The following is a 12,676-nucleotide window of genomic DNA, read 5'->3' as shown; positions in this document are numbered from 1 at the left end:
TACTTTCAAGGTTTTAGCTCAGATTCTTAGTTCATTAACCGGTCTACATTGGCAACTTATACTAAACAAGCATAGATCCAACATTATGTGTATAAACTTAACATCAAGACCATGTCATCATCAGACTCCTTCTTTACTCAGTGTAGCATAGCGATCAAGCAGTCTCAAACTGTGAGAGGCAGACGAATCGATTCGAGTTCTTTAACCATGCATGGCAAACCTAACCTCACGACATCCGCACACCACCGAGGGTCGCTTCCTGTGTCGGCCGTCCCCATCAATTCCGTAACCCGTGTCGGGCCCACTTCCCTTGATGCAAGGCTCCACAGACCCGGCCTCTGCCGTTCCGTGACCACACTTGCCACCACATGCGGCCGCAGGGGAACTTCGTTCCAGAGACAGTGGATCGACCGCTCACGTCCAGGTTCAATCAGGTACTAGGCTTCCCCATCCCATAATGGGTATGAGATTAGTACTTTCAAACACTTGATCACGAACACCACCACTGTCGGGCCTTAAACAGATTCAATAAACAGACGGGGCGATCAGCCGACCACTAAAAGAGTTCACCAACACCCTGCCCCGTCCATCATTCTTATAGTTTTAACCAGAAGGAGAACAAACAACTCCTATAACTCGCGAGTGACAGGAAATCACTCGACTTTTACCGAGTCCTATTAAGCATTGCAACTACTAGGACCCAACAGACTAGTGTTCAGATCAAAGGAAGTAAGTCATGCATCTATGGTTTCAAACAACTCCTATACGTAAATGCACATTCATAAGAAGGAAGGCATGTGCAAGTTTAGAAAGTTGGGTTCATGCTCCGGGGCTTGCCTTCAAGCGAGGTGGAGGCAATCTGGTCCTCAGCGGGTTATGCTTCGTCTTCTGCGATCGGCGGCTCAGCTACTACTCCGTCTTCTGGCGCTGGATGTTGCTCGTAGGTGCCGTTGGTGAGATGTAGCTCTACACGAATGCAATGCAGGAGTTAGCACTTAGATGGTTATTTCAACAACACTTGCAAGCTTTAGCTCAGACACTTGTAGCAAAGCTATAGGAAAGGTGGGGGAGTCCAACTTCAGTTGGGGGAGAACAGGATAAAAGGGTCGGATGGGGATAAACTTATGATCTGACCCTTAAACTTAAGGAATAACCATACCGAGGTCCTCAGACTTAACACAGAGAAATCCCTGATATTTTACATAGATACCCTCGGGTCAAAGAAAAGATACAGTCGAGCCCTCGAGCGAGGTGGATATGGGTCGGCGAAACAGACAGGGTCGGGCGAGATGGAAAAAGGGGTTGGGCGAACCGGGAAGGGGTCGGCAGCTTACCTTTAGGCCTACTGGTGAAGTCTTGGGGTCGGGAAGGAACAGACTTGGGCGGAAAGACTAAAGCGCTAAAGCTTGGGCGGCAGCGAGGTTTGACGGTGCTCCGGCGGCTGGTGGGTTGGGGAGAAGTGGGTTTGAGCGGAGAGGGGAACTTCTCGAGAGCTCAAGCGGTAGTGCTCAAGTGCGAGCAGAGTATGGGGCGGCGAAACAGCGATGGCGAAGGAAATTCCGGTGGGGGCTCTGGTACTCCTTTTATAGCTGCGCGGAAGAGAGAGAGAGAGTTTGAGCAGCACGAAGATCGAGAAGAAAAGGATGGAGTGCGCTGCCTTGGCGGCGATTGAGCGGCGATGGGCGGCGGAACACAGCTTCGGAGACAGGCGCGGTTTTACCGGGATTTAGAGTTGGCGGGGGCGAGCAGGGTCTGGTCGCGTCAAGCGGTGGATTGTGGCGGCGACTTGATGGGCGTGACAGGAAGGAAGGCACTGCAAGCGAGGTCGCAGCAGGCGAGGTGACAGGGCGAGCGGCGGCGCGAGCGAGCGGAAAACAGCGGCTTGCCAGGGCACATTACTGGCGAGGCGGAAAAAGGAGCTGTCCCTGTCGGAGCCATGGTTGGCGGGGGCGGTATCATCGTGGAGCGAGCTCGTGGGCAGCGCAACTGTGGAGAGGCGGAAAAGCCGGAAAGCATCGGGGCTTGCAGCCGGGGATCCGGGCGAGGTGATGGGTGCGGGATGCGAGGCGATCTGACGCGGCAGCGGCAAAAACTCTGCCACAGCGGCGACAGGGCACCTTGGCGCGGCCGGCGAGGGTGCGAGCGAGACGAGGCGAGGCAGAAAGGGTTGCAGGGGCTTCCGCTGCGATTGGGAGGAAGGCGCGCTGATCCATTCTATCGCGGCCGGCGACTGAGCGAGGCGGCGCGCGTCGGAGAGATCGAGCCACGCGGCGGGGAAGCTCTGAAATAGGACGCACGCTGCTCTGGCGCATTTGTCTTGAGGGAATCCGGGAATCTAGTTGTGGGTCCACCACTCAGTCTCTGGTTTTCCCCAGCTCTAAGATTGGAAGGAACACTGTCTTTGGGACTTAGAGAAGAACCGGCGGTCTGGTTTGGGTTTTAGGGGTCGGGGCTGAGAACCGGACCTTAGGCGCTCAAGCTCAGGAAAGGCTGAGTCAGCTGGATTAGGGACTCGGCTTAAGATTAACTCGGCTGATTAACCAAGGTCATTACAGTTGAGAAGCGTGAACGGGTGTCCGGCGGCGCGCCGTCCACAAGGCCATAGCGCCACTCGTAACTCCGACGTATCAGAGTGATACTAGCCGGGTTGTCGACCACCTCTTGGAGGTTGCACGCGGTCGCCGTGTAGTCCTCGAGGAGAGGCATGTGGATAAGACCTCGTAGTGGGCACCCTGCTGCCATGACTCTGGCGGTAGCTCGGCTGACACGAGGAAAGCCAAGGATTTGTCCGCCGGCTTGTGCGTGAAGGTGAGCCATACCTTCTTGGGTATCTTGCTTGGGTCCGCCGTCCACGCCCACAGCTCGATGTGCCTTTAGTCCACCGGTGGGATGAGGCTGATGATGATGCACTGCACATTTGTGGCCGACGATCTCTAGCGTCTAGGCGTGGGACGGGATGCCGTTGAGATAGAGGCGCACTTTGTAGAAGATGCGGAAGCCGAGAGCATGTGTGAGGCTGCGCCAGGTACGGAGGCAGATGTCGATGCCTCCTCCGGTGAAGCGCCCGTGGTGACACGCCTCAGCCGCGTCGGCGGCGTGCTCGAAGCGAATCAGGTAGGGCTTCGGCTGGTGAAGCGTGACAGAGACCTTCCCTGGTTGTAGGCGGAGCTCTCGAGTGATGAGGTCGGTGATGTCCCGCGCTCTAGCGTCTGGCGGCAAGTGGAGTGCCCATGGGATGAGGGCGCAAGATTCCCAGTCCCGCGCGTCGTGTTCGAGATGGAAAGAATTGGAGACAAAGACTGTCTCCACCTCCAGGCGTGGGTGGGGGTCCCCTATCGCCATTGTTGCCACGCCGACGTTCTTGGTCTGAGGAGGTGTTGGTGGCTTGGACAGTGGTAGTGGTGGCGGTGGGTGTGGGGAAAGCAGTGGCGGGGAATGCGGCGGTGGAGGGTGCTGGTGGTTCGGCTAACGAGGCAGTGGGCGCTTCCGCACTGCCGGGCTATGGTGGGCGGCGGCAGAGGTCCGTAGCGCGGAGGAGGGCCGTGGAGCCTTGCAATGGCGCTGTCTGTGGCCAAAGCGGCGGCACCTGAGGCAACGGATTGGGTCACGCAAGCGGCCGCGTGGTGGTCTGGGGTGAGACATTTGAAGTAGCGTTCGGCGGTCACTTGGATGAAGGCGTGTAGAGCTCCTGTGGTTGGCCTTCTTGAAGTCTCCCTGTGGTGCCAGTCATTTCCGCCGCTGCGTCTGCCATCTTGTTGGAGTTGCTCGGCCGGTGCTCGCTGTGAATGTGCTTTGCGGCGCGTCACTGGCACCCATTCTTGGCGCACTGTAGATAGCGGAGGCGGGACTTGAGTGGCGTGGCTTGCAGGCGCTTGGCATAGGGCCTCGGCACGGCCCGTCCTTGCCACGGCAGCGGAGTTAATGTGTCGCGGCCTTGTCCCGTCGCTAGAGTGAGTGCTTCTCTCGGGGTCAGAGGTGCACTTGGCTTCTTGATGGCGTTGCGCCGCTGAGCCGAAAAGGACATTGAAGCCTCCTCGTCTGATAGCTTCGGCGTATGAGATCCGCAAAATCGGCGTGGCAGGAGGGAAGATTCTTCAGCGCAGGTCGCAGATCCAATGTTGTGGCCCGCAGATCCAGAGTTTCCGGCATGAACTTGTCGTCAACGGTCGCCGGCCAGCAGCGCCAGGGTGGTGGTGGCGGGGAGTCAGAGAAGAATCTCTCCCAGGAGGAGAGGGTGCACGGCTTGACGGGCGGGGTGCGTGGTAGCTGGGGCTGTTGCTGGTGGTGTAGGATGCGCGATGAGGAGGGTTGTGGTGCCCTTGCCGGCTGGGGGTGGGGCAGCGGCGGTGGCGGTGGGAGAGGGGGGTGGTGGGCGAACGGCATGGTACAGTTGCTTATGATTTTCTGGAACCAACCAGCCAGTCAGCCACCAACGCAACAAAATTGAGAGCGACAAATTGTGCATGTCTATTTTCCAGCCCATGGGCTTGTATGTTGTGTGGGCATGACCCATTTAGATGTACAGAGTACATTGCATGAAGAGAAGAATCAATCCGGGGCTTGCTGGTTAGCGTGCGCTGGGAAGCCTCCAGCCATCGGTTTCAGACAGTCTAAGCCTCTCTTTAGTAGGGCTTATGAAGCGGCTTCTATGCCGGCTTGTTGTGAAGCCCTGCCAAAGGCTCTCCCTCAAAACGGCTTCTCCTGAAAAGCCCCAAGAAGCCAGCATCTTTTTTCTACTAAGTTGAAGAAGCAAAAAATGGCTCATCCGACCTTCACCTCCATCCAAAAAGTAAAAGGTCGTATGTGCCCTTCACTGTCATAAAAATCTCTATTCTCAAAATGGAGGGGCTACTACGCATGCACGCGACGCCAGCCCGGGAAAACTGTGTGTGAGAGAAAAACTCTATTCTTTGGCCTGTTCGGTTGAGAATCAGCTCTACTTTTCAACCATGGAACAATATTTTTCTCTCACACAAAATAGCATAAACAATATTTTTCAGCCGGAGAAACTATCTGCGGAACAGGCCGAAGGCACACTAGAAAAAAAAGAGAAGATAAGACACGCCGCATGCTAGTAAAAAATTAAAAGAGGAGTTACGGTGGGGTGGGGATAAGGTTTACCCGGTAAATAAAGAATAAGAAAAAAAGAAGGAAATGGAAAAAAGAATTGAAGAAAATAAATAGGGATAATAAAAAAAAGAAGGAAAAAGAAACGAAAGATAGGTTATTACAGATATTTGATCACTTTCGTTCATTTTAGAAATACGTGAGAAACTGTTTTGGCAAACGTTTTTCAAAAAGACAAGCTTAAAAAAAAAATTGTTTCACTGGAGAAGCCCATCCTCGCATCGCCGAGGGGCAGGAGCCATGCAAGGGAGAGAAAAGTAAGAAAGAGAAAGAAACTGAAGCGAGTGTGAACGGGTCACGGGTGAGAGCAAACAGCAGCTGGTCCGCGTTGATCGTTGGTTTGGAAAACAACGAGCTGTACAAGTTGGTATGGAGGAAACACAACACCGTGCGAGAGGAACTGGAAAACCAGGGATGGACAAGGGGCCTAAGGAGGATAACAGAAGTGAGTGAAATGGCTGAATTTGTGATGTTATGGGACATGGTGCAGCAAGTAAGCCTAAAAGACACGCCTGATCATATGGCATGGCGGTGGACGGCGAATGGAGAATACGCAGCAAAATCTGCATACAAAATTCAGTTCAATGGCTCATACAGCACCTTCCATGGGGACTCAATCTGGCAAGCGCAAGCTGAGGGCAAGCACAGGTTCTTCGCATGGCTTCTCGTACAGAGCAAGATTTCAACAGCTAACAAATTGTTCGCTAGAAACTGGCAGTGTGATCCCATCTGTCAGCTATATGCAACCAAGCACCGGAGTCAGCAACACATCTATGCTTACAGTGTCCATTTGCGAAGGAAGTCTGGGAACGCATGAGGGAGTGGACAGAAGGTTTGGTAAAGGTGCCTGCAGGTGACATCGAAGTGAGCAAGTGGTGGACAGATGAGCTGATGGCACTACCAAGAAACACTGGACGTTTGAAAGCTGCAGTGATGATGTACACGGCATGGAACATATGGAAGGAAAGAAATTGAAGAGTGTTTGAAGGAATGCAGACTTCATCAGTGCAGGTGGTGGTTTTCATCAAGCATGAGATGGACTTGAGAAGACAAGCTTGTGGCGCGCCGAGTATAACTTAATTTTAAGCATGTTAGCTTTTAATTCCTTTTATCGAGTTCGAGAGTTTATCCGTATTTATGTAATAAAACCTATGTAATGAACTGCCTGCTCTCTTCTACTTAAATGATATGGCAGTGCTCCTGCTAATGTTTAAAAAAAGAAAAGAAAACAATGAGCGAGGTAAGATTAGCTTTGCGGAATCGATCCCCTCCCTAAACCCTATGTCTTCATTCCTCTCTTTTCCTCTATCCCTCCCCAATTTCCCTACAATTCTACTCATCTGATCCTTGATCGAATTGGTGTGCTGCCAATTCCTCGGGATTCTTCACTCGAGCTGTAAAATCCCCGTGGCGGCATGCTGAATCGGGTAGAATTATCATATGATTCGAATCACCAGGGTTTTAAACATGGGAAATTGGAAAGAAATATACGCAAATACAACAAAAGAAAAGTAGTACTACTACTAAATCATCATATACACAGTACACACTTTAATGCTACAAAACAGGAAATGGACTCCCAGTAACTTCATAACCCATTCCAACTTGCTGGAAATAAACAGAGCACTGAACTCTATCACGCAAGCCTAGCAATGTCTCCCCCCTTGTCTAGAAGATGACAAGATTGCACAACACTCTGCACCTGCATGCATAACCACCCAACTATACTACACTAGCTACGCATATCATACACCGACTGTTGGTGTGTGACGACATGGGCTTCCGCATGGATCACGGACTGCTGGAGCCTTTCTCGGCTACGTGCACGGACGGCGCGGCCTTACTGAACCTGAACCCCTTTATCATGGGCTTCACGTTCTCAGCGAGCTTCACGATGGCCAAGAATAGCAGCCTGTAGAGCACGACCATCCCGCAGAGGATGGCGAGGTCGACCCACTTGCTGTACCCCATCTCCACCTGCCAGTAGTCTCTCAGGATCTCGCGGCCGGAGATGGTGGCGCCGGCGCCGGCGGCGGCCTGGTTGCTGGGGAACGTGAGGCCCAGGAACTCGTTCTTGTAGAACCCCTGGTTGGCGTACTTGTGGAAGGCGACGTAGTACATGGGGTAGCGCCAGAAGGGCTTGGGCAGGTCGTTGGGGAGGCGGAAGAAGCCGCCGTTGAGCATCATGACGCCCTGGATGCCGGCGCCGGTGATGATGCCCATGAGGAAGTCCGGGACGGTGCTGGCCACGATCATCATGAGCCCCTCCACGACCATCATCGCCGCGAAGAGCACCAGGGCGAAGTAGGCGAAGTGGCCGAAGCTGCTCTGGAGGCTGACCATGTAGTAGGCCATGGCGCCCGGGACGACGGAGATGAGCGCCAGGTACGGCGCCGCCGACACCGTGTTGGCGATTGCGAACGAGGCCACGCCGTAGTGCCCGTTCAGCCTCTCACGTCCGAAGATCTTCATGTCCTCCACGAAAGACGGGAAGCCCCCGATGGCCATGAAGGTCAGGAAAGCGGCCACGAAGTTGAGCATGGAGCCACGAGCCTGAAGATCCATCGAGTTAATATTCAGATGAGCACTCTACATAATAAGTACATCAAACAGAGATGGTGAGATGTTGAATACTGTATCTGCTTACCTGAATTGAGCCGTAGCTATTTCCGACGTCGTAGAAGATGGTGCCGACGCAGATGCACAGCATGATGTAAATGGCGAAGCGCAACCAGTAGTATCCCAGGTCCCTGTACATGTTCACGAAGGACCTCTTGGTGAGCACCAAGGATTGCGTCACGAAGCTTGGCTGCCATTCCTTCTTCACCACTGCCCCTCCCTGCGTAAAGGCCGTACACAATTTGTAACCTTGGGGTGTAAAAGGTGCAGGAAACAAATGTGGTAATTTCTGCACTTTCGATCGTGCATATGTCCATTAGGAATGTAAAGCAGTATGTAATGTATGGCTTACAATTTCGCGTATGTCGGCGATCTGCCGAGTCACTTTTTCCATGTATGCAGAGGATTTGTACGAGTTCACCAGCGTTTCGATTGCCTGAGCAGTGGTCATCTTCTCGCCGTCCAGGCCTTCTTCGATGTCCTGATGAACAGAGTGTACATGCGTGGGGAAGTGAGTATGCAAGGAGCAGCTTTCAGATGCTGGATAAGTATTAAGGAAAAGCTTGCAGGATTGTGCAAATGTCTCTTCAAGTCGTGTGATGTGCTCACCTTGTCGAAGTCCTTGTTGATGGTCCTCAGGAAGTGGTCAGAAGGGTTCATCAGGGATGGACAGGGGAATCCGCTCAGAGCAAAAAACTGCAAAAAATGAAGCAGGTTGAGCACTTTTGAGCTGAAAGTGGCAGCTTTGTTTTGAATCATACTATTCTACCAGTATGAATTTTCTGCCGCAAGTCGTTTAAAATTAACAACAAAGCAAGTCTGAAGTTTCAAATGTATGGCCTTTTGGGAGTCTTAATTGGTGCACACACCAGGAGGCTTTCGGTTGCGCGATGGTCACCCCTCCTAACTTTTTTCACAAGCTAGAATTTCTTTGCACAAGTTTTCGAGAACCCATTCAAAATAAGCTTTCGAGAAAACTTCTTCGAATAAGTATTCGAAATTTTTTTATTGAAATAAACTACAATTTTTTTTCAAAATCTTTTCACGTGGGTCCCACCAACATGAAAAAGGAACAGTACGGCAGCTGGCGCCAGCATGACATGATTGGTCCATACCATATTGAACAACTACAAATATTCAGTTATTTAATGTTTGAAAACAAAGTGTATTCAATTATTGACTACTGACCGATCATGTCGTTTTCCTCGATTCTTAGTTCGCTATCTGATTTCAGATTCTAGTTAGGGAAGACGTGTGTTTTTCTTCCTAATTTCTTCGCTCCCCTAGATGAAAACTACTGGTCTGACGAGGATTTGACTTGAAAAATTGTCCATGAGAATGCTATTCAAAGAGATGACCTAATGATCCCTCCTAGTTTATTCGTCTTCAATGACACCAATACTTTTGTTGTATCCGGACTTGACTTGCATAGTTGTTCACCTAATACAGTATTACCAAGTTTTATAGAGCACTTGTAAATTGTAATCACTATCTATCTATATATGCAGGGTTATCTGCACTACAGATTGTGCCTTCTCTGATTTTTAACAAACAACTTGATATGCAGAAGCATGCATGGATATCAAATCAGACATAAACAAGTGGCACAGTTGCAGTGATTAGGATATGATCCGCCACTCTACCCTGCTATTGGCATTGACATAGTTCAACGGCAGAGTTCACACGCATGTAACCAGGCCAGGTGGGTCACTGTCTGAGCGCAATAAATTTGACCCGTGCTAGATGAAGGCAGGGCCATGAATTTAATTTAATTTGTTCGTACCGAAACGGATCGGATGTTCCCCCTGGTTCAGTTCATATTTTCTACTACTTCATGTGCAATTGTAACAGTACAACGATTTCCTTCCAACTAGCCGAGTTCGTTCCTACCGAGTTCAAACTTGCAAGTGTGAATCGACAGACCAGCTCTGGTTGGGTACACCATGCATGTCCATCCACACTAACCCTTTTTGTTTTATTTCAAAGCGGGTGCATTGACGACGCCAATGGGATCCAATTCTCCTAGCTAGCAGCATCAACAAGTCAACAGCAATTGATAACGAACTAACAGCTGCACGGATCTGCAGGTTGATTAATGCACGCATACGTTACGTGGCTAATATGCAGCGTAGCGTACCTGGTTGGTGTCGGCGGCGGGTCCGAAGAAGACTGTCCTGCCGTAGGCGAGGAGGCAGAGTCCGGCGAAGAGGCCGTAGACCTCGGTGCTGGGCTGGTGCACAGCGGCGACGACGGTCATGCCCTCGCGGCGGGCGAGGCGCGCGATGCGGCCCACGACGTGGTAGGAGGCGGCGCTGTCGAGGCCGCTGGTGGGCTCGTCCAGGAACAGCAGCGCGGGGCGGGTGAGGATCTCCATGCAGATGCTCACGCGCCGCCGCTGCCCGCCGCTGATGCCCTTGTGCATCCACCCGCCGATGCGCGTGTCCGCCGCGCCCTCCAGGCCCATCTCACGCAGCGTCTCCTCCGCGCGCTCCCGCTTGGCGGACGCGGACATGGCACTCGGCAGCTGCAGCTGAGCCGAGTAGTGCACCGCCTCGCGCACCGTCAGCGTCGTCATCAGCACGTCATCCTGCGTCACGTACGCCTGCGTACACGCTCACTCATGAATGATCCATGCCCATGCTGTATGATCGAGCTCAAAGAAAACGAGATGTGATATGACACCACGTGGGATGTCATGCACTTACCGATGTGCCATAGGATAGCTTCTGTCTCCGGCCATTGATCAAGATGTCTCCCTTCTGGCTCATGTTAGAACCTAGCCTACCTGTAAACAAAAAAAAGAAGAATGTAAATGGTGTCAGGCCCCAAAGAACAGATCGATCGTGTGCCACTAATTTGCTATACGATGCATAAGAACAAAATCTTTTGCTTGATTTGTCACGAAACCTCGCAAGATTCACGTGGGTGTGTATGCAATCCACACGTTCGTTGTTCGTACCTGCCAAGGCATCTAGAAGCGTGGACTTGCCGCAGCCGGACGGGCCCATGATGGCGAGCACCTCGCCTGGGCGCGCGTACCCGTTGAGGCCGCAGAGGATGGGCAAGCGGCCGCCGCCCTTGCCGCCGCCGCTCGCCGACACCCAGAGGTCCTCCCAGGATATCACCACGCCTTCGTCCGTCCGGCGCAGCGACTTCTCGCGGGCGACGGGGCCGCCGCTGGCGACCCCGTTCCCGTTCCCCGACGCGCTGGTGATCTCCAGCGACGGCTGCGGCAGCGGGAACGGCGGCGGCGCGAAGGAGCGCCCGCTGCCGAAGGGAAACCCGTCGGTGCTGCGCATGGAGGACGCGCCGACATCGGAGTCCGCGGCGTCGTCGTCGTGCGCGTCGCCGCCCCGGTCCAGCCGCCGCGGCGGGCTCGGCGTCCACCTCGGCACGGCGGGGACGCGCTGCTGCTGCTGCTCGGACGCCATGTCGGAACGCTAGCTAGCTAGCTTGACCGACGTGATCAGGCAAGCTAGCTTGAGCTGGCCAAGGCTGGAACAGCAGTGGGAACGAGGAGCTAGCTCGTGTTGCGCTTGTTGCTTGCCTGCCTTGCTGTGGTGTGTTATGAAGGGTGGCGTGGCGTTGGCGAGCTGGGCTGGTTAAATAGGCGAGGGGCCGAGCGCGCGCTCACAGGTGAAGGGTCGGGAGTGCGATTAGTTTATTGGTGGCCAATATTTCAAGTTGATCTTGGCATGGTTCTTGAGGAGGGGAGTGGGTCAAGAGCGCCGTAGAGCCAACTTGTACCGTGTGGTTTTCCACTTCCTTTTCAGCTGGGAAGGTGTCCACGTAGGTACCCGCTGAAGTTCTCGGGATCTGGTGTATTATTATATATGTACGCCCTCGTCTTAAAATATAAAACATTGTCGTATAAATGCAATTATACGACAATGTTCAGCAACTCACAGCACGTTGCAAAACATTATATATAAAATATTATTATATAAATGCATTGTCGTATAATATAAAACATTATTATATATATTAACAAAAGTTATATCATATAAATGCATTGTCGTGACATACTTTATGTTTGATTAATAAAACTAATTTGATGTTGAAAGTTGATGCATTTTTATATAAATTTGGTCAAAGTTACAGAATCCGACTAGTGTAAACCTAAAATGTCAAATGATGAAAAGTCAAAATGCTAGTTGTCGGATTTAGTAGTCCGGCAATCCACCAGAGGGTTACCTAAGTGGTTGATTTGTAGGTAGGGAGGATTGTGAAACCAAGAACTCGAAAGTGATCACGAGAGCACGAGAGTTTAGACAGGTTCGGGCCTCCAGAGATACCATACGTCCTGTATTTTGCTGGATTGTATTGCTGGTATGGTCCGCGGACAATTAATGTACGATAGGTTCGGATTGCCCTCGGGAGGCGCCCTTGGCCACCTTATATAGGCTGATGACATAGGGTTACAAGTTGGTTTGAATCTAATCTAGTCGGTTGCTACATGGCAAGCAATCTGAGTTGGATTACAACAAGTATCCCGCAATATCCAGGCTGATTTGAATCGCCCGGCCTCCTTGACTTGTGCTCCAAGTATTTTCACGTCCTTGGCCCGCACGTTCTGGTTGGGCGGGCCCACTTGCCAGGACCGGCCAGTATCCTGATCGGTGGGGACCATGGGGTACCCATATCCCTCAAGCCTCCGAGCGATGTGTAGGCGAATAGAAATCTGAGGTCATCGCAGCGAAGCTTGGAATGTGGTCAGCTGAAGCTGTGTTGGCGTCATAGTGACGGAGAGAGTGCACAATGCTAAAAAAAATCCGAGCGAACGCAGAGTCATATGCGCAGAACAAAGTCGAGTGCCGAGTTGATGGATGGCAGGCATCCAGTAAGTCGAAGCGAAGGATACAGAGGTCGTCGCAAGGCGCACTCCATATGGAGTAGCCCCTGAGCATTGAATCGATTAGTCTTATTGGTC

At 52.1% G+C, this 12,676-nt stretch overlaps 1 protein-coding gene across 1 annotated transcript; it reads right to left on the bottom strand.

The window, feature by feature from the left end:
• Positions 1-6,615: 6,615 nt before the first annotated feature.
• Positions 6,616-11,334, bottom strand: LOC117842547 (ABC transporter G family member 1). The gene is made up of 7 exons (XM_034723020.2): positions 10,706-11,334; positions 10,452-10,531; positions 9,884-10,348; positions 8,356-8,442; positions 8,099-8,227; positions 7,775-7,966; positions 6,616-7,680 (listed from the first exon to the last, which is right to left on the bottom strand). Exons 1-7 carry the CDS (start codon positions 11,175-11,177, stop codon positions 6,919-6,921), a joined length of 2,187 nt encoding a protein of 728 aa, XP_034578911.1. The 5' UTR covers positions 11,178-11,334; the 3' UTR covers positions 6,616-6,918.
• Positions 11,335-12,676: the final 1,342 nt, after the last annotated feature.

Source organism: Setaria viridis, chromosome 2, assembly GCF_005286985.2.
Source record: "Setaria viridis chromosome 2, Setaria_viridis_v4.0, whole genome shotgun sequence".
Lineage (NCBI taxonomy): Eukaryota > Viridiplantae > Streptophyta > Magnoliopsida > Poales > Poaceae > Setaria > Setaria viridis.
The sequence above is the reverse complement of the archived record's forward strand: the minus strand, read 5'-3'. Positions and strand labels throughout refer to the sequence as shown.

Excerpts from the sequence above, each read along its gene's own strand:
- LOC117842547 (XM_034723020.2), bottom strand. The coding sequence starts at position 11,177 with ATGGCGTCCGAGCAGCAGCAGCAGCGCGTCCCCGCCGTGCCGAGGTGG. Across the intron at positions 8,443-9,883 it reads CCGCCGCCGACACCAACCAG|TTTTTTGCTCTGAGCGGATT; the intron begins GTACGCTACGCT and ends CATTTTTTGCAG. Across the intron at positions 7,967-8,098 it reads TCGCCGACATACGCGAAATT|GGAGGGGCAGTGGTGAAGAA; the intron begins GTAAGCCATACA and ends GCCTTTACGCAG.